The following is a 21,720-nucleotide window of genomic DNA, read 5'->3' as shown; positions in this document are numbered from 1 at the left end:
TGCCATTCTGTGTTTGTCTAAAGAAGCGTTCGACTGTTTTGACTGTAGACCCAAAATTTTATAAAAATGTGAAATGTATCAAAAACGTAGAGATACTTTACTTTTAGCCATTTGTCCATAGATCCTGAGATTTGACGTGTGGAGCTGTCTGTGCTGGCATTTTAAGGACTAAAAACTGTGAGCGCGTAAAGGACAAGCACAGAACAACAACACAAAGGAAGAAATGAAGCTGTTTACTTCACACTCACACAGACGTCCCAGTGTTAAATAATTCAGACTGGCCCTAGCATGAGGAGAGACTGACCCCTGTTTATCAAGCTGCTGCTAAAAGTAACATTTTCAAATATAAACTCGCTTCCGAAAGCAGAATTAGGTTTTCATATGAGCCAATGTCCCACCATTTCATTCCTTATTTATATACTAGTAAATGATACTCTGGTTCTAATGGAAAACTCCCCAACAGAAATGATGTACTGTATGTCCTTGCAGGATAACATACCACTGAATAAACTGAATGGTTTTCAAAGGAGTGTTCAAGGTTGATATATGTTTCTAAATGACCCTTTCAGGTTAAATTTGCTCTAACTGAAAGTTAGTTGAAAATGTGCCTTTTAGCCCAAAATTCATAAAAACTATAGGAAGTGTAGTCCACGTAGATACCAACAGGTACAAGCGCTCCACGCTACTGCTTATTTTTATTTCAATTATGAAAGCGACAACAAAATGCCAGCTTCAAGTGATGTCATAGCTAGCAAATAAGTTTTACTGAGCGTGTTTCATGTGGTTACGTTTGTTCATAAGCAAAGATCGTGAGACGAGGAAGCAGGAGTAACCTTGTAGCGAGGCTAGGTGATAAATCATCGTCAGGGTAACCTTGGAGAACATAATGACAGGACCTGTGCACAGTTGTCAGCCCCCTGACTGAAAGTACATAACAGAGAGCGCCCCTTGTATTACTATTGAGTGTGACATCTGAAGGCACATACTGTTTATGATGTATTTCTCTGAATTCTGATCACTTCAGGAAGGATTGTTATTTTAAGTGTAAACCGGATTGAAGGAAGCGAATGCTCACAGCACAGGCACCGTCTTGTTCCACAGCATCCTTCGCCACGTTGTGCTCTGCAGGCCTTGCCTATGTTGCATTGTGACCTGTGAGTCATAATCTTCCTCTAATTCAGTCAGTGTACAGCAACAAGTGACACTGCGCTAACAGGTTCCTTTCATTAATGTTGCTGAATGAAATATATCATGCAGTAGTTTTCCGTTTAAATTCTAGCCCATGTGACAAATGTGGTTTTTTTTGTTTTTTTTTTCCTAGTATGATCTCTGGATCATTTATTTATTTATTTATTTTTTAATTCACTCTGTGGTTTCATAGCAACAGCCATACTTGATCTGGAACGACGGGCGGCTTGCATTAGCTAATGGAGCAGAATTAGAATTAGACAACCTTTATTTTTTAAAGAGGAAACTGCAGTTTACAACAGCATGCAAAAAGGCATAAAAACAACAAGAGTAAGGAGTGTAGGGCACAAAAGATAAATAATAAAATAGAATATTTTATATATACTGTATATATATATATTATTTATATTAAGTATTGGGTTATAAAGTTGTACACGGTTCATAGTGAATAGTGAGTGTTGAACAGCAGCAGGAAGGAAAGGCTTTCTGAATGTTTCCTTCACACAGCGAGGGTGAAGCAGTCTGCCGCTGAAGCTCAGTGATGCCAGGTCACCCTGCAGGGGGCGCCGCGTCCAGCATGGATGACAGTTTAAGCCAGGACTCCCCTGTCACCCACCTCCTTCTGAGTCCGGGAAGCAGCCCAGGACAGAGCTGGACGTCCTGATGACCATGTCCAGCTTCTTCTTCCCCCTCTGTGTGACGCTGCCGTTCCAACAGGCCACTCATACAGACTGACTGGTGCCACTACACAGTCATCGATGGTTTTCAGCAGTGCCCCCTTTACTCTAAAAGACAGAAGGTGGAGCCTGCCCCGTCCTTTCTTGTGCAGCGAGTCCAGTCCAGCTTGTTGTTCAGGTGAACAAGGTTTATGTTTACCATTCTAGGCTCTGGTACTTTAACCTCCCCCTCCAGTTTATAGTGATCAAGTAAAGTGTAATATGTTCTGTAGAATTAAGAATCCATCAGTTATACAGCATATTTCATTTTTTCAGGTCTGTTTTTTGTGCTTTAACAGGATTTACTGTGTCTGCAACAGGGAAAAGCAAGTGGTGTGCTTAGCGATAACTTTTTCACTGTAAGATCCGAGCAAAGCTCATGGGGCCGCGTTCAAATACAGTAAATTTAGGAAGACTAAAGCACAGGCTGAGCCTCCATAGTTGATTTGAGGCAATCCAAAATCCTCAGTTAACACCATTCTGCTTTACCTCAGGCCACCCGTTCACAGTGAGCTTGCTACTGTACCTCCTAAAGACCCATTAGCCCACTGGACAGTGACACCAGCTATGCAGCTTGTGTGGCCGCTGAATATCACCATTTGGCCAAGCAGCCACTTGGCAGAGGGACAGAGGGACAGGGCAAGAGGGTGGGGGTTGGGGAGAAGGGGGGTGGTTTGAGGTAAGGCAAGCTGGCCGGATATGAGCAATTAGGAACGCACATGAGATCAGGCAGAAGGCACACAGCGATGGGTAGAGGAGAGGGAGGCCGACTAGGAGAGGTTTGGCTCTTGAAAATAAATGGACTAATGGAGGGGAAAGACGCATACAAAGACTAAAAGAAAAGGATAAAAATAGAGACGAGAAATCATTTTCATTATTTTCTTACCATTTGAAAGGCTTGAGTGAATGTGTGTGTGGATGACACAGGACTACAGCATGGGTTTAAAGTTTACATGCGACGGCCTTATTGCGAACTAATGGTGGTGTCTAAGACTCAAAAACCAGGGCTCAGCTTCAGATTTTTATTTTATTTTAGTGTGGATCTGCAACTTCATTACTGAAAAGAACACAGCGCCATTTTTATAAAGTACCCAACGTACCACCCCTCAGATTAAAATAGCTTTATTAGAATGAAGATAGAAAGTACATCAGAAGACTTAGTATATAACTATATTCTACAGCCAACATCAAACCTGTTAAACTCAAGTTTAATTTAGTAGAAAAATAATAGGCACTTTGACCAGTCTGCCTACATGATTAGCTGAAGAGTGACATGTTTATGAAAACCTCATACAGTATCACCAATTCATCACACAGACCATTACCTTTACATACATGAGCATTACATAAGCAGTATGCTCTGATAACAAAGTAGCAGCAGGAATTAAAACTTCACGTGCCGTCTCCCATAAGCACATTATCGCTGAAGTTAACATTGAGCAGGAGGATTTATGTGTGAAATGCCACCACAAGGTCTCACAGCTTGGCCTTTACTTGAAGACCCCCGGCTCCTAAAAGCCTCAAAGGCACATCTACGATCCCATTGATCTTCAGCTTCCCTTTGGCGAACGCCTGATGTGAGCAAAGGAAAAAAAAAAAAAACAACTTTTAAAAGACCATACAGAGAAATGCCAAGCGAGCCTACATAAAGATGCACCTCTCACAGACTGACAGAACTCAGAACACAGAACTGAAATGTTTGTATTGATTTTCATGTTTGAAGGCAGAAGGATGCAGGACTTTTTTGGTTTCCACCAAGAGACAAATTGTAGGGCTGAAAACTTTGCCAATTTGTGACCGCAGTTTCTCCAATTTATGCTTGAGGCAATCCACATATTCTCCAACATTAAAATATCCCACTTCACAGCAGAAATAAACATCAGTGTTTTGGTCGCTGTTTTTTCCATTCATTATAAGAGCATGGGTGTGAATCTTTGTGTCACACACTTGTTAAAGTAGAATCAAGGCAAATTTAAGGACGTGGCCACTTTAAGTAACAGGTGTGTGATGTTATTGGTTATTAGATATTAGATTTGAATCAGGCAGTGCCAAGGTGGATAGCCAGAGCCATCCATTTACAACTAAAGAAATCCTGTCAGGATTAAGTATTACCTAGTAAATGGTGTAGCAAAATATGTACGAAATTGTCGTTATGAACAAATTTTCAAAAATAGTTGGCAAAACAAAACAATGTTTAAGGTGATCTGGTTGTTCGAACTGTTGCATGTTGCACGGCAACAGTGGCGTGGATCTTGTCTCATGCTGTTGCCTCGTCTACTGAGACCAAGCCATCTTCTGACGGCTGCTTTCAGCAGGATAATGCACAAAGCTAAAATAATCTCAAATTGCTTTTCTTCAGCATGAAATGGTCCAGTCAAAATGGTTGGTGGTCATTTTTATCTTTTTGTGCTGTCTTTATTTTGTATCTTTCTGGATTTTTGTGTTTGGCCGAGTCGTTGGCTGTCTAGTTCGGCGGAGTGGCCGTTGTGTCCCGTGGTGTGTTTCAGAGATCAACTGCTGTCTGTGTCTCCTGAGCTGCCCAGAGTGAGGCCTGAGATTCCTGCTGGACTTCAGAAGAAGTGCTGGGGGTACCAGGCTGGAGTTGGAGGCGGAGGAAAAGGAGGTTCAGGTCGGCGGTGCTGTCTGTATTCACAGGGAACGTGAGCTCTTTGGCGGTGTGATGGATTGACTGTGTGCGCTTGGTGGGACCCAGAGGGCGCGTGTCATGAGAAGGGCTTTGGAGACCTGGTTCATACCGACCGCAGTGCGTCTGTGCCTGGCTTCTGGACTCTATGAGTTGACAAACTCCATTGGAGTTTACATCCCTTCCCTCAGCAACAAGAAAACACCATAGTCCTTGTAGAAACACGATCCATGCCACATCATCTTGAACACTGTTTCACCAACTACTTTTGTATATTTGTTCATAATGCTAATTCTGTAAATATTTTTGATTACACTGTTTGTTATATTTTACTAGACAACACCCTCTACTTTACTAGACACTCTATGTGCAACAAAGCTACGGTGACAAAGTCATTTCCCTTGTGGATCATTAAAGTCTGTCTATGTTTATAATATATAAAATAATGTAGCCAGTAAATATCTAGTAGTAGCTCCTTATTGTTAGTGGTAGTTTTTCCCCCATTTGGCATCATTATAAAAACTCTGCACTGAAATGGATGCTGTAACCAGAAGTTGACCACGATAAACACACAGTGTCCAGATGGTGCTGGGACCTGATGCACTGGCAAAAAGCATCTAAACCGCACTTACCAGGAAATACCCACAGTTTGTTAGTTTAGGGGTTAGCTGTTCGAACACAGACATGCATAACCCATTTGGGTGAATAAAAACGAAAGCTATATAAGCTATATATGTGTAGTTAAAAATCACACTCACCTTTCTTGCGTCTCCCTTTCCTGTAATCACATCCAGGAAATCATGCTCACTCAGGGTAAATGTACAGTCTGCTATTTTATCTGTAAGAAAATATTAACGTGTTACGTATGCAACTGAGATTTGCTCACATAACTCTTACAGTTCTTCTGTCTTCTTCTGTTATATATCAGAGAGAATTACACAGAAAAGTCCATTACGAGAGCCCTCCAGAATTCTCTGGGCATCTTCACGAGTCTTTCCATAAGCACAGAGCACATGTTTTTCAGTTCAGAAAACCCTCTGACTCTTATAGTTTTTAATTGGAAGTTGTTTCCGCTGCGTTCTGTGGATTTTCATGGAAATGTCTAAACTCAAAGTTATGGTCAAGTAAATGGGAACATTAGCAGAGAGGAAAGATTCAGCAAACCGAGTCAATAAAACACACAGCCATGCACCTAATATTAGCTACCACGAGCTCAATGCAACTAAATGCATCAAACGTCACAGAAACTAGGGGCAAGTGCAATTACGAGGTTTGCGTCTATGCTCGTGTGCACATGTAATGCATGATGTGCGTGCGTGTGCAGACGGAATAAAAACTCTTCTAGCATCTTCTACCTGTAGTAGGGCATCATTAGATCAAAGAGACTGTGAGCGTTTTTCCGTTTGTGTAGAAAAAAAATCTAATGTTTAATGCTGAGCAGGCATAGGGGCGTATATTTTTCAGTTTGCCTGGCAAAGATATTTCAGTGTGTATCTAAAGCAGCATTCCTGTGAATCCTGTTCAACAGCTTAGTTAAATACCTCCATAAAAGGTACATACCTGCGTCATTGCTGATGGACCCTTTGCCATTTTTCAAATCCAAAACCCAGGTCACCTCCTCTCCACCTGGACCGCCCTTCACTTTAAAAGCAATCACTCCATCAACCTTCTTGACAAGGTGCTCCCCTTCCTGCAAGCAGATGTCAACGTTTTAGACGTTTCCACGACATAATTCAGTGTCATTAGTAATTACGCCCACCGTGCAAATTTAATTCTAACCCCATCGAGTGGTACGTTAACCTGGAATAAATAGTTTGAATCAAGGTTGTTCGGTTTAACATTAGCGGAAATAATGTAAAAACTAGAACGGCGTATCTGACTTCAACTGTGGATTGAAACTGGAAATATGAATATGAAGTGACATTTTTTGAGGACAAAATAATAAACAAATAAATAGTGCATCTCAAATTCAGAAACCAGGAAAATCCCTTATTACAGTTTTAAGGAACCAAGTTTATAAATACTCATGCTGCTGAATACCTGTAGGTAGTTAAACTAAGTGACCTACAAAAACGCAAACGATGGCGGAAATTAAAGTGAGTTATTTCTGCAGTAAAGATAAAACTTTGTTTTGGTTTTGATAATGAAAGAATCAGATATATTTAGAAGTTAAGAAGGAAAACTCCAAATGCTGACTTCTTCAAGTCTGTAGTTAACCAGACTATGATGGATGGCATTTTCCCCAGATGTACGGTGGAGTAAATCAAGCCACAGTGGAACAGAAACATTTCTCTGAAACCAAAGATTTAAATCAAAAACACGACTCTGAGTTGCTCCAGAAGATATTGGTGTGATATCTGTTGTGCAACGGACACTGGACCAGGGCAAGGACACACATGTTAATAAGTGTGTATTGTTTTGGTCACGCTGAAACTTTAAGATGACTATATCGTACTTCCACACTTCTTCTTTCCAAGCATAGTCTTACCCCCAATCACGCAAATACAAAACAACCCAGTGTGAGCAAAAGCTACCCCAGTCATGTCTCTTCTTGAAAGGCCAGAGGCAGACTTAATGCCACCAATCAACACTGAGCACTTCCTGCAGTCCTTCACAACAACAACAATGTATGCAACATTCCAGTGGTGAGCACTCCAACACACCATTACTGTGAAGTGTCTCTCCTCTGCAATGAGAACTTCAGTGCCTGCTGATGTCAAAGCACCATAATTAGCCTAGAACACGGGCCAGTACTTTCCAGCGTGGCTAATAATTTATGAAGTATTAAAGCACTCAATGACACTCAACTGACAGGAAATGCCACCGTTTGGAGATGTGAATCACAACAGCACCGTAGCCCAGCAGGAGTGTGTCACATTTCTTGAAGTGTGCTCTAAAAATAAAGATTCAATTGTTGATGCTGTTGCCGTGACGGTGCCTACAATGCATTTTATTAGTCACAGGCACACACAGGTAAGTGAAAAGTAATAGATGAACTAAATGCAAATATACTGCTTCCAAAGGATAAAACACGAGGGGATTATATTTCTATCAGAGAGGGAATGCGGTTTTACCTGCTGTATATGTTTTTCCATCTCTTTGAAGACGGGGTAAACTTTAGAACCTTCCAAGCTGCTGACGGAGCTGGTGGGAACTGCACTAATGCGGGACCTGTGGAAAGTTATAGAAAGTTAAAGGAGAAAAACTAAAAACCTACCATATTCACCTCTGATTTAATAACGTGTGAGGCTGTGTGTGTCTGAATGTATTTTAGAGAGCAGAATAAATACAGCATTATACTGTAAGAGAAGAACCATAATCTGTGTGTTTATAATGGATAACTGTCTATAAACAGCAAGTAATCACTTGTGTAAGAAACTTCTTTGCTTCTAATTCAGTTCTTTTTTTTTAAGTACATTAGTATTTTTAAGTACAGTACAGACAATGCAGATATGAACAACAAAGATATGAACAATGTGTATTTGTGTGCAGATGTGCGTGTGAGACCTATCATGGTATCACCTTTAATAATTTGTATGTTTACCAGTTAATACAATAATAAAGGAATAATAATAATTATCAAATTGTTATTTATATTATAGTATAGTATATAGGATATATAATGAACATGTGAAGTAAAATAATACTTTCATTAATAAGTATTTAAAAGAAAGTAATAATGATGATAAATAAAATAAACAAAAGCAACAGACATATACAAAACAATTAACAATTATAGTGATAATAATTACTATAGTGAAGGATAGTGGGAGATATTGGAGGGGGAGGAGGAAGGATAGGGAAGATAAATCTCCTAAGACACTGATTTATTTATTCATTTTAATGTGGTTTCTCGGGCCCCTGCTGACCCACTGGGAACCAGCCTGAGGGTCTCTGCACCCTCCAGCCCCCGTCCTCCACCTCCCACCGAGGCTCGTGCTGTTGTTTTTTTGTTTGTTTGTTTTGTTTAGTTTTTTTGTAGTTGTTGTTGCATGTTGGTTTTTGTGAATGAATGTAGTGTATTAAAAACATGGCGTGTGTGATGCATTAAAAACAAGATGGGGGTTGCCATGTTTGCTGTTTGCATGTGAGTCGTCCAGGGCAGAGAGGGGAAGGGCCAGAGGCTGGGAGGAGTGAAGAGACCACGGGCAAGGTCCCACCAGGTGCGGCCCCACAGGGACTAATTCAGTTCTAACTGACTGGTGTTGACTTGAGTGGACCATGATGTGTGATGTTTTTCACAGTTGCCGGTTATCTAACGACTTATTAATAGCCGGACGCCTCATCACAGACATAACTGTATTTCTGTGTTATAGAGTGGCGTCTTTGCGTATTTGTCACATTTAAATGTTTGGGATCATCAAATAAATTTAAATATTAGAGATTAGAGATAACCAGAGTTAACAAAAAAAATGCAGTTTTAAGTGACTATTTTACTTATTACGGGAAAAGTATATCCAAACCCATATAGCCCCATGTGAATAAGTAACTGCCCCATAAAAATCATGAATTAACAGTGGTTAATCACATATTTTTGGAAAGCGGAGTCCAATGTCACTGGCCACACCCAGGCCTTATTACTGATAACCACGCCTGTTGAATCAAGGGTATTGGTCTATAAATAAAATGTATTATTATTATTGTTATTAAGAAATCACTTAAATAGAGCCTGTCTGACAAAGTCAAGTAGACCAAAAGACAAAAGACAAGCAAAGCAAGATATCATGCTGCTAACCAAAGAAATTCAGGATCAGATGAAGAACAAAGTCACTGAGATCTATCAGCCCGGAAAGGATCACAAAGCCATTTCTAAAATTTTGGGACTCCAGCAAACCACAGAGAGAGCCATTATCCACAAATAGAGAAGACATCATTTGGGAGGTCACAAAAGACCCCACAACGATATCCAAAGAACTGCAAGCCTCACTTGGCTCAGTTAAAATCAGTGTTCATGACTCCACCATAAGAAAGAGGCTGGGTAAAAACGGCCTGAGTGGCAGAGTTCCCAGATGAAAAAAACAGCTGAGAAAAAAGGACGGAAAGTGTACGTCCTATTACATCTGGCATAACAGTAACAAAGGATTTTTTTAATTTATTTTTTTTAAATAACGCCATCCCAACAGTAAAGCCTGGTGGTGGTAGTGTGATTGTCTAGGGCTGTTTTGCTGCTTCAGGACCTGGAAGACTTGCTGCGATAAATGGAACCATGAATTCTGCTGTCCATCAAAAAATCCTGAAGGAGAATGTCCAGCCATCTGTTCCTGACCTCAAGCTAAAGTAAACTTGGGTTCTGCAGCAGGACAATGATCCAAAACACATCAGCCACCTCTGAATGAAAGGAGAAAAACTAAATGAAGACTTTGGAGCGGCCCAGTCAAAGTCCAGACCCGAATCCTACTGAGATGCTGTGGTGTGACCTTAGAAATGGTCAAAATCCCTCCAATGCAGACTGCAGGTCACTTCATTGCAGTTGTTGCCGCTGAGGGTGGTACAACCAGTTTTTATGTTTGGGGCAAATTACTTTTCCACATAAGGCCATGTACATTTGGATAGGTTCTTTCCCTTTAACAGTAGAAGTAGAATCATCACTTTAAAACTGCATTTTGTGTTCACTTGGGTTGTCTTTAATAAAGGTGATGAATATGCAAAAAAATAAGAAATTGGGATGGTCTCCTTTTTAAGCATGTGAGCAGTTCATTGCTTATAAAGCCACATAAAGTACCACATCCAAATGATTAGTAACTTGGTGGTCACCTGGTCTCTGCTGGGAACCCCATTTTGTAAAGTGTGACAACCACAGCTCCTCCCAAGCCAATGTTGTGCTGCAAGGCCACTTTTGCCCCTGGGACCTGCCTCCTGCCAGCCTGTCCTCGCAGCTGCCAGCACAGCTCCGCACACTGGGCCAGACCTGTGAGAGCGTAAGCAGGGAGAGACGGACGGGGGGTGAGAGCAAAGACAGTGACTGACAATGTGCTGCAGTGTGATGGGCGTGGAGATCGGATTATATAAACTGAAAAATGCATCAACACGAAGTGGATTCAGTGAAATACGACAGGAAAGCTGTTGCATAAATAAAACATATTGTATGTGCTGTGGATATGTAGAGATTCGGATTTTGAAATGCAGAAAAACAAATCCACATTTTGAAGGAAAACAACAACACTGCTATAAAAAGCAAGCATGGTGAAGACTTTGTCTTAAGCTGTGTCACATGTAAATGACCATCACAATCAACGCTTAGATAAATCTGGAGTCTGTGTGGAAAGTCCTAGACCTGTGCACCAGAAATGATGTGTTTATCTGTTAGAAGAAGGATTGCAGCATAAGGTAATAACACGCAATGAGACGGCTCCTCACGTTGCCCGTGTCTGGCCCAAAGGCCAACCTGCCAAGTCTCTCAGATTACTCCATAGCTCTAACACCCTATAGCTCACCTGGTGGAGCAGTCCTCCCCCTACAAACTGATACTACAGTACTCACTGCAGTGATACAGGTTTGATTCCAGCTTCCCCGCAGTTCATCCCTCCCCTCATCTCTTTTTCTCTCTCTACTCATGACTCCTGTCTCTCTCTATTACCATCTGTCACAATAAAGGTACAAAAAGGCACAAAAAAAAAAAAAAAAAAAAACTGTTGGATGTGGGCTGGTGCATAATTAAAGTCTACTCAGATCTAAGGGTGTTGCTGCAGTTTATTGCTGGGTGAGCCTACACTGCATTACTTGTTTTATGATGAATATAGTGTAATTTAATATAAGGTGGGGTGTTTTTTGGTGGTTTTTGAACAGCGCCTGGGCAGGAAATTATTACATTTGGCAACACTGACTGAAAAAACAAGCATTACTGTAAGGAAGAGTGAATGAAAATGTGTTTTTTTTCTAAACAAAGACCTCATCTTAAAAGCAATTTCATCAACATTTGTTTTTAACAGCACCTGGACAAAATAGTTCCGTTCTGCTGCTGTAATTTCAAGGATAACCTGAAAGACACTGTAGAAATCACAAGGATATGTTTCTATTCAATAAATATGACGCTGGTCACCACAATAAACGTCCAGAACATTGTGCAAAGCAAACACAATATCCTAACTGAGAGGGGCGACAAGATGACTGCAAATCTGACAACTCGGCCCCTAATCTCAGCAGGAGCAGCTTCTGTGCGAAGGTTATAGCTAAGCATTTCATCCCATCTGCTTAATGAGCTTTTGCATTTCTCCATTATTCCAATGAGCTAAAGGACTTACAGATAAAGACCTCTGCATGAAGCGTCTTCCACATTCCGTGGCAATCTCTTAATCTTTTCCCTGGGGACTTGTTTGAATGAGTGCAATATTGTCTAAATACCAATTAGACAATTTAACGCAGGGTCCACTCTGTAATTCAACTACACAAGCAGCCTGCTGGTAACTCCCCAGGTGTGTAACTAACGTACAGTATAAAGGGATACAGAGCACTTATTATTTTCTTGACTCCAGTAAAGTCTTCAGAAGAGAAGTGGATTTCCAGTGCACAGCAGCATTGATGATAAAAACATTTCTTAGCCACACAAAGGCTTGTGGCGATTCCCTTATAGGCCCAAGCTCTGACTTGGTGGGGTCCCTGGATGTCATGACAAAATCACATCCTCCTTTACAAGCAGGATTAGGAGCAACACTGTGGATCAGACAGAGCTTAGCTGGCTGACTAGGGCACTCGCACACTGGGAGAGTGACCCAGGAGACATAGGGAGGATTGGTGACATGGACGGGAAAGGAATAATGAGGTAGAACCGCTGAGGGTTAAGACGACAGCCATGAAGACAGAAGAAGCGATCACAGGGCAGAGAGAAAAAAAAATAAAAAAAGAAAGAAATGAAGGAAGAATAAAAGTAGTGCATCACTTTACCATGTTTTTTTGTTGTGTTCATGTGTGAGTCTACACAAACCTGAGCAGAAGTGACTGCGCTGGTCTTTATGTCTGTTATGAGACCGGCTTTTACAAGGGCTGGGGTGAGCCAGCTGCACCGTTTGCTCAGTCTCATCCTCCAACGGTTTAAAATGTTGAGAGATTACAGCGGAGGCTTGCCAAAGTCACAGCCGACTGCCCGCTCACATGCAGAATCACTTTTACAGTTACAATCCAGGTGGACATCACACGTAGACACATGCCACCTAGTGGCCACTGTGGAAAAGTTTAAGTCTGCTCTCGCCATGTTGATCAGAAACAATCGGATCACATTTTAGCTATTGGGATTCGATCAAATCTCTACAAAGGCTTGTTCAAAAGACAAAAAAAGGACTCTGAATTCTGAATAGATTCAGGATTGGCTTTGATCTTGATCAAACCTGCAGCGCGTGTTTTTCAAAACTCGTTCATTAATTTTAATTGGGATGCCTGTAATCATTTATATCATGTAGTATATTCACATATTACATTTACTCATTACAGCAATAAAGTGTAACAAGTAGAAACTGGACAATAATCCCCTAAACAACTGTAATATCACAATAATAACACAATATTCATTAAACTGACAGTCATCAGAAACAATTCCATCCCTTACCGCACATCAAGTCACCAACCGAAAGCAATTCTGCATGTTGTCCTTTACATAGCTACTAGCCAACATGATTATGTCTTAGTCAAAGCACTGGTAATCCAGATTTGGTAATCTTAAAAACTGTGTATTTGGATCAGGGTGATCCAATCCAATGCGAAATTATTTCCAATATACTCTTTGTACAACTTGGTCTGTGGGATGTAATCCGCAAAGTGAGAACCCTGCACAGAGGAAACATTTCAGTTCCAGAAACAGAGATATTCGCTCTTCATTCTCAGTCTAAAACCTTGGCTAACAGTGATTCATCTGTACTTTAACATTAGTCACTGAACTATAAATACCCATTTGTTCTGCTGTGATCAGCAGCACTAATGAAACTATTTCATCTAATTACATCACATATGATGTTTTAATTTTGAAATGCTTTATCATCAATGCAGTTACAAGATGTACGACTAAAAAGAAAGAAATCCTCCATGAGGAATCAATGAAGTTGAGTAATAATAATACTGTTGAGTGTGTGGAGTAATATTTTTAACCTAACTTTGCACCAATGCTTTAAACATTAATGTGTTTTTTTGTAGTCTGTCTGGAGTTGGTCCATTAGGGACTCATTAAGTCCTGGCAAAGATCTTTGGACTTTTGGAAATCTTTTGGGCAGGTGTTATGTAGTTATGGCCTGAAGAGTAACACATGTCTTATGAGGAGCTGTGGAGTTGGATTTGTTACAGCAAATTCATTCTGATTGGTTACAACACTATCCAGTTTCATGCTAAGGTATTTTTTTCCTCAATGTATCAGTTGAACCTGCACCATAATGAAATCCCAGTGCTGTCTCACCAGATAAGAACCGAGTCTGGCTACCCCCAGGCTAAGTCCTCATTAATTATAAACTTTATTCACCCTGCCATGGTACATTTTGTCAAAATGATCATCTCTGGAAACAGAAACTTGGTCAGGATGGAGTTTTTTGTACCTACTACGCTGCAAAATCTATTCATTGCAAATAGTTTATGACCCCGATTTGTTATTTTGACTCTGACAACTGGTTTGCATCAAGACTCAGAGGCTCTGTGTACCTGTGGCACCAAGAGGATGTCCTTTAGAGATGAGACCACCACTGGGGTTGACTACAAACTTGCCCCCGTACGTGTTGTCTCCTCTGTCAATCAGCTCTCCAGCCTTACCTGCGCATACAAGAAAAGAAAAACCTGACGTTCAGTAAAGCTTATTTAGTCAGTGCTCCCAGAAACGACTGGACAGGTCTCTGTGATCACTAGTCTGATGTAGAGCTATGAGAAATATGCATTCAGGAAGTCAGGCTTCATTCACAATCTTAGGCTTTCACTGCTCATTTTTAGTAGATGACACCTTGGCCTTGATCGCTTAGCTTCAACTAGAGTGGGAGTGCTGTATTTTTAGCATCCCACTCAAATGCCCTGAATTAATCAGGTGAGGAAAATCGCAGGCAAAGTGTCTGAGAGAGCATGAATTATAACCAAATGTATTTACTTTTCCCCAGCATAACTTAATTTCTGCATCAAAGTCAATATTTTCACACAGTGTTCAGTCATCTCAGCATCATGTCACGTATGGCAGGTCACAATTCATTTTCAGAAGATAAAAAATCCCATTTTTCTTAAAAGCAGACACTTATAGTCATATAGTATAAGTATGGGGGAGTACGTACTCATTCCTGCTCTGAAGGATGTAAAATAACTTGTAAATAGGGATGTCTGATAATATCGGCCCTCCAATATTATCGGCCGATACTGGCAGAAAAATGTAATATCTGGAAATATCTGTATCAGGCTTTATAATCGATGTAGGCTTCAGCATTTCTGAGCCTCTGTGAATGCAGCGTGCGTTCTTTACCGACTGCAACAAGAAAAACAAGTGGATCGCTAGCTGTGGCTAACAAGCTTCCTTGTCCGGTGCCTGACTAAAGTTATGTCTGTAGTTTGGAATTATAATAATAATAATGATAATAATAATGCATTGGTTTTATATAGTGCTTTTCCATTTTTAGATGCTCAAAGCACTTACAATTTCCTGCATTATTCATTCTCTCACACAGTCAAACCCTGGTGGTGGTAAACTACCTCAGTAGTCAGGGCTGCCCTGGGGCAGACTGATGTAAATGTGGCTGCCAATTCGTGCCTACGGCCTCACTCAGTCACAATCATAGACCCGGTGGCAAGGTGGGTTAAGTGTCTTGCCCAAGGATAACACTTTCGGTTATTGGATGACCTCTCTATCTCCTGAGCTACTGCCGCCCTTAATTATTTCCTAGTGTGTCCTATGGATGGTAAATTTGCAATTTTGTGGTTTTATCTGCACTATTGTCATAGTCATACGAAAGCAGGGGGTGAATTGAGCCCAGTTTATAATTAAACAATTGTATTATTTGCCAGATTAAGGCCAGTTACAGCCAGTCAGTTTGAGAGTAAAGCAGTGGACTTTAAAACATAAATAAATAAAATGACAGTTTTCCATGACTCAAGTTGAAGTTGGTGTCTTATTTTGCACATTTGTCATGTCATGTTGCAATTATTCCAGTAGGGGGGCACAATAAAATTGTTATTACTGTGTTAAGCTATTGTTTACACAACATGAGCTATAGTTTTAGTGTAAAAAAGCCTGCACACATCGATATTGGTTAATATCAGAATCGGAAATGAAGAGTTGAACAATATCGGCAGAAAAGCCAATATCGAGCATCCAACCTTACCCTCTGAGCACAACCCCAGAGCCTCGTATGTGATGAGCTCATTGGCCGAGAAGCAGTCATGTAGCTCGACCACATCAACGTCGCTTGGATTCAGACCCGCAGCGTCATAACACTTTTTAGCCGCTAAGCGAGACATGTCGTATCCCACCTAAAGAGAAGAAAAGGGGCTTGTGTCCTTAAAAGTGTCAAATCGAATGTTGTGACAGCTATAAGCTGATTGAACTGTTCTACACAAGCATTGCATATGTCTTACCATCTTAATGCAGCTGTTTTCATCGAACGTGGAGGAAAGGTCGGTCACCATCTCTTGGGCCACAATCTCCACTGCCTGCTGCTCAAGACGGTGTTTCCGGACAAAGTCCTCGCTGGCCAAAACTACTGCGGCTGCACCATCCGACGTAGGGCTGATGAGAGAAGATCTTCACTTTGACCAACTAGAAAATAACTGCTAATTGCTGGCGTTTGTCTTGGCATTACTACATTCCAGAGCAATTATTCTGAAAATGTAAATGAACATGTTTCTCACCAACACTGCAGGAGAGTGAGAAATTCAAACACCTTCCTCGAGGTCATCACCTGCTGCAAACTGTACTCATCCTGGAACTGGGAATACCTGTGGAAAAGTACACGCACATACTCAACGTTGTTCACGCACAAATGTGAAAACATTTTAAAGAAAGTCACCGTTAGCTGCGTCTTACGGGTTATTGGTGGAATGCTTGTGGTTTTTCCAGGCGATTTTGGCAAAGTGTTCCGGTTTCGTGCCTGAAAGAGATTTAAAAATCATAAGATATGCAAAGATGTAAATTGTCTCCAGAGGACAATGGAAATGTGACTGCACTTCGTATTTCAGATTTTGATTGCACACACCATATTTCTCCATGTGCTCCCTGCCAGCGTTGCCAAACATCTGTGCAGCTGCGGGTGCTGCCACCATCCCGTAGCGGTTGATCATCACCTCCATGTGCTTGTCCATGGGATTGATACGATCCATGAACTAAAAACAGATCATTTTCCACTTTGTGTAAAACGCAACTTAAACTGGCAGTCTGAAGGATTTCCATCATCATCATCACTGTAGCACAAAAGCTGATGGGTTCAGATATGCTAACGATTTCAGGTTAAAGGAATGTAACTGGAAAAGCATGAATTTAATGTTACTGCAAAGCAGGAGTGGTAAAAAATATCGATACAGCAATATATCGCGATACTTTTTCTTCCGATACAATATTGATTGTGAAGGTCTAAATAACGATTTTAAAAGAAAAAGTCACGCTTTGGGCCGATCGGGAACGACTTCTGCACCACTACTTATTCTGTACAAGTGCAATAAATTGGAAATGGATCATTTGAATTAATATTGTTTTTAACTCAATTTGTCCAATGAATTATCACTGTCGTCTGATATACAGATACACATTGTGTGTTTTAAGCTGCATTTAAAATTTCTCAGTGAACTACATAGAATATTGCAATATACTGTAATATCATAATGTCGCAATAATGTGTCGTATCATGGCTCAAGTATCGCAATATGTATCGTATAGTGAAGTCCTTGCCAATACCCACACCTACTTCAAAGTAGTCGCAGATTAGCACTCACTACAACTGTTTAAGCAGTTATATGTTATATTCATAAGTGAAAATTAGAGATTAATTAACTTCTTCCTTGTGCTTGACTTTTTTTTTCAGTTAGGTGCATCTCTGATTTAGAGGGGAAGAGGTGTTCAGTCTAAGATGATTATTTTCAGCATGCACTACAATAACAAACACTACAGCAGTTGGATGCATTAGCAGCTGTAACTTTGAGTGTAACATAGACTGGAAGCGGTTGTAAAGTATTCGTATTATTTTGTCAACATCCTCTGCATCCAGTACAACAACATATAGATTTATGTACATACCTTTGCAGACAAAGAGCCCCTCTCCATCTTCTCAAAACCAAGGGCAAGCACACAGTCAGCAAGAGCTGTCAACATACATAATCAGTGACGAACCTTAGCTTTAATTAAAAAACACAGTTGCAAAGGTTTTCCGCGGATTGTCGAGCGTGAGGCCTCCTGCTTGACTCACCTCCCTGGACCAGCTGGCGTGCCATGAACAGAGCAGTGGAGCCCGTGGAGCAGTTGTTGTTAACATTGATGATGGGGATCCCAGTCAGACCCAGGCTGTGGTAAATGGCCCTTTGCCCACATGTGGAATCCCCTGAGACGGCGAGACAGCGCATGAGTAATTGTGGGATATAAGCGCATGGGAATATTCAGTTAGTTGATAAAACATTACATCTCATAACATCATCATACTTCACTGTAAGTCTTACCATAGACGTATCCGACACAGGCTTGTTCAATGGAAGAATACGGGATTCCTGCATCTTTTAGAGCATTTTTACCTAGAACAGGATGTATATGTGTTACTGTATGTGACAATACAGACGCAAACATACACACCGACGAGACACCTTTTGAGTAAATTCACAAGCACTGTCATCTGTAAACATTTGTACCTGCTTCCTCTGCCATTTCAGGGTAGTCATAGTTTGCTCGGGCTCCCGGCTTGTCAAACTGCAGCCAGACAGAAAATGTTAAAAAAACTTAAGTTAACCAGTTATCAAACAGGTTTCCAACTTTTCTTCAAGCTGCAAGATTTTTACATTTGCAAAATCTAGTGTTATCTTTCGGTTAAATACACACACATGTGGGTGTACCTTTGACTCAACAGCATGTGCAATACTTTTCACAAGCCTATTTAAATCCATCGGCTAAGCTACATGACAAACATTTCCGTGTTTAATTCAATACAATTTAATAGCACCACAAAATACATCCTTCAAAATAATCAGCTGAAATGCTCTTTCCTCGGCTGTTTCAGCATAAAACTATAAACTGAACATTACAATGGTCAACAGACATTTTAGAAGCACATGACTGGAATTTAAAAACCTATTTCACAACTGTAAAGGCCAAATACTGTATGCCCATATTATAGAATAAAATGTTTCTGTCCACCTCTTACTTCAGGTGGGATGGTCACAACGTTTCAGCTGCTGTAAATAAAGTGCTCCTATAATTACGGTTATTATTATTTAGTATAATAAAGCATCATAGGCCTAAAATTAAGAGAATTTAATATGACTTTGTAATGACTGATGACTGCTCAGACCAGCTTTTCCTCCAAGTTTTCTGCCTTTGGATAATCAAGTCTAATATACTGTATATAAATGTATGAATATGTAAACACAGAGAGGTAACCTCCTGAATTATCTGGGTGCGTTAACCATGTCATATAATGTTACTAATGCAAACAGTGAACTGATTAAAGTTATATGCACTGTATAGTATGTCCAGAAAAAGTACACCTTAAGTTGTAGCCCTCCTCAGTCCCACTAGTCTTGCAGTGCTGGGCTGGATTCATTAAAATGCATATACATCCATATTTATGGCAGTAACTATGATTATTGGGTCTCTACTTTATGGCCCAAGGGCCACAACAAAAAGAACACATTATAACCTAAAGCCTTACACTTAAATTGAACAGTTATTGACAAAATAAATAAATAAAATACTTCCCAACTGTGAAATCATTCAGACAATTTGCTTCTTAACTATCCTATGAGGAATGTGTGGAATCATTATAACAATCCCCTGGAATCAGAAATATAATACTTAATATGAACCATATAATGGCTTCTACTAAGTAATAATGGACAGCCGATGTAGTTATTTTAGAAAAGCAGAATATAATGCTGATTTGTTGTTTGCATCTGATAAGATGAAACACTGCGTTGTATCTGTGTGAATGACGAGGTCTGCAAAGCATATTATTTTAAATTTTAAACTGAACAACAGAGCAGTCCCGCAGTAACCACATGGACAAGGTTACACAGACTGCTTTGATTACCTGGCCTTGTGGTTAGTAAAAGTAAATAATCCAATAAAACAAAATTCCTGTAAGATTCCTGTAATAATAAAAAAAAAATCCTAAATACTACTTTGGAGTACTACACAGCAAATTAACAGTGGATAGTGCATCAGGTGGCTCTTCAGTCCATATGTTCCCAAACTGACATTAACAGGCCTGAACATTTGTGATTATCTCTTGCAGCACAATACGTTTGAGGTTCATACTGCTGGCAGCCTGCTGGTGTAAAGACCCTTGACACAGTTTGGAGCCGTGTTGACCCTGAACTATGGACTCAAATGTAGCCACAGCAGCAGGAGATCCACACTCAGAGTAGTCGCGCAATCAAGTTTTTCAAGTAAAACTACAGTTTTATTTACGTTGGGTTAACTTAAGCTAGCGAACACGAAGAGCTATGGGCAAAATGTGAAAAATGCGAGTTGACTAAGAGGGTTTCTCAAACAGCAGCTGGAGGTGGAGCATGTTGAAGGCAACTTGAATTAGCTACCGATGCTAGCGTCAAATGCTTTACCGAAGCAATAGTGTAATGCAATGATATAATGTTACCTTTGTCATGCCCACACCGATGACAAACACTCTGTTCTTCTTTCCAGGTGCCATGGTCGCCTTTGTTCAGGTGCAGTGTACACACAAACACACAAACACACAGGACGGTGAAATAACCACTGCAAAGATCGTCTATGCCCCCCAGCTGATCACTGTACGTAGAAGAGGAATTTATACGCGTTGACGTCATATAGACACGCCCCCAAACATGCGTGTCTTCTGATCAGGAGGAGCGAATCAATAATGGCCCCATATGAATCCGCCTCTTTGACTTGTGTGGAACAATGTTGACTTAATAATTAATAAAGTAAGTTGTATATACTGAATGTGAGGCTGTTGGAACCAAAAATCATTTACTGACAGTATATGCAGCCTCTGTTAAGAATTATAACAACATATTGCATATAAGTCCTTGTAGTCCTGTTGTCAGATAGGTGAATATAGGTGACTATATCCTTCAAGAGAATGATAGCAGCGTTTATGTGGAGATTGTTTAAATAGATTTTTTTTTTCTATTCCAACTTAGTCCTTAATAACAGTCCCGGCTTTCCAGGGAGATTCAGTGATGATTTTGGTTTGGTATGACCTCACTAGTTAAACTCTCTTCACTTACTTTCCCACAAACTCAATTTCTAATGTAAAGATTCTATATAACATTTGCAAAGAGTATATTTCCTAAATCCTGAAGATGTCTGCTTAAGACTATTCAATGGAGTTTGAACAAACAGTTTCCTCTACCCACTGCAAATGCCACCATGTGACCTGTGACTCTTGGTTGGTTGGTTTTACCATTGTAAGACCTTTCTGTAAATATACTGGATGTATATGGTGTTCACACATTTCATGTAACAGTGTTCAGATCAGTCTGCAAACTGTTTATATTTCTCTTCTTGGACATTATCCAATATGATTCAATTCCCTTGCTTTTAAAACAGTCTGGCTAATGTTCCACTTTCTGAATCCCGATTCCTTAGTTATGTCTAAAATTACAACACAAAAGTCTCTTCTTTGGTTTTGTTAGTGTTCCAACATGTATTTATGGTTTGTTTCATAGGGAGTGGATCCCTGTGGCCAAGCAATAATTGGCTATTGACTGTCTGTCTCCTTAATTGAAGGGACATTCTCCCAACTTCAACCTGAGGTGCAGACGTCCATTCACAAAAACACAGCCTTTATCCTTGAGACTAAATCATGTCTAACATTTTATGGATGATCATCTGATCTGATCTAAAAATGCAATTAATGCAGCCATGATCTGCGATTGATCTAATCTAACCTGTACACACTTTTCTTACCAGCCTATTAAGAATCTCAAAATACACAAGACCCAATATCCATGATAACGTGCAGAGCATGAACTTTTTATCGTTTATCGATGCAAGCTCAAATCCTGACCTGTTTGCAGGCGTCCTCCTTAAACTTACAAAAAGGTGACCCG

At 40.3% G+C, this 21,720-nt stretch overlaps 1 protein-coding gene across 1 annotated transcript; it reads right to left on the bottom strand.

The window, feature by feature from the left end:
* Window positions 1-3,010: 3,010 nt before the first annotated feature.
* scp2a (sterol carrier protein 2a) lies at window positions 3,011-20,429 on the bottom strand. Its single transcript, XM_047590097.1, has 16 exons — window positions 20,283-20,429; window positions 18,322-18,379; window positions 18,136-18,207; window positions 17,889-18,020; window positions 17,720-17,784; window positions 16,686-16,812; window positions 16,517-16,580; window positions 16,342-16,428; window positions 16,069-16,219; window positions 15,816-15,963; window positions 14,164-14,271; window positions 10,303-10,456; window positions 7,623-7,719; window positions 6,109-6,238; window positions 5,307-5,386; window positions 3,011-3,476 (listed from the first exon to the last, which is right to left on the bottom strand). The coding sequence occupies exons 1-16, from the start codon at window positions 20,334-20,336 to the stop codon at window positions 3,381-3,383; spliced, it is 1,623 nt and encodes a 540-aa protein (XP_047446053.1). The 5' UTR covers window positions 20,337-20,429; the 3' UTR covers window positions 3,011-3,380.
* Window positions 20,430-21,720: the final 1,291 nt, after the last annotated feature.

This window comes from Mugil cephalus, chromosome 7 (assembly GCF_022458985.1).
Source record: "Mugil cephalus isolate CIBA_MC_2020 chromosome 7, CIBA_Mcephalus_1.1, whole genome shotgun sequence".
NCBI lineage: Eukaryota > Metazoa > Chordata > Actinopteri > Mugiliformes > Mugilidae > Mugil > Mugil cephalus.
This window is presented reverse-complemented; position numbering and strand designations above follow the sequence as displayed.

What these genes read in the sequence shown, in the direction of transcription:
- scp2a (XM_047590097.1), bottom strand. Translation starts at nt 20,336, where the DNA reads ATGGCACCTGGAAAGAAGAACAGAGTGTTTGTCATCGGTGTGGGCATG. An exon ending in TCGGTGTGGGCATGACAAAG is followed by an intron (nt 18,380 to 20,282) that starts GTAACATTATAT and finishes GTCTGGCTGCAG; the next exon opens with TTTGACAAGCCGGGAGCCCG. An exon ending in CTCACTCTCCTGCAGTGTTG is followed by an intron (nt 16,220 to 16,341) that starts GTGAGAAACATG and finishes TTCTCTCATCAG; the next exon opens with CCCTACGTCGGATGGTGCAG.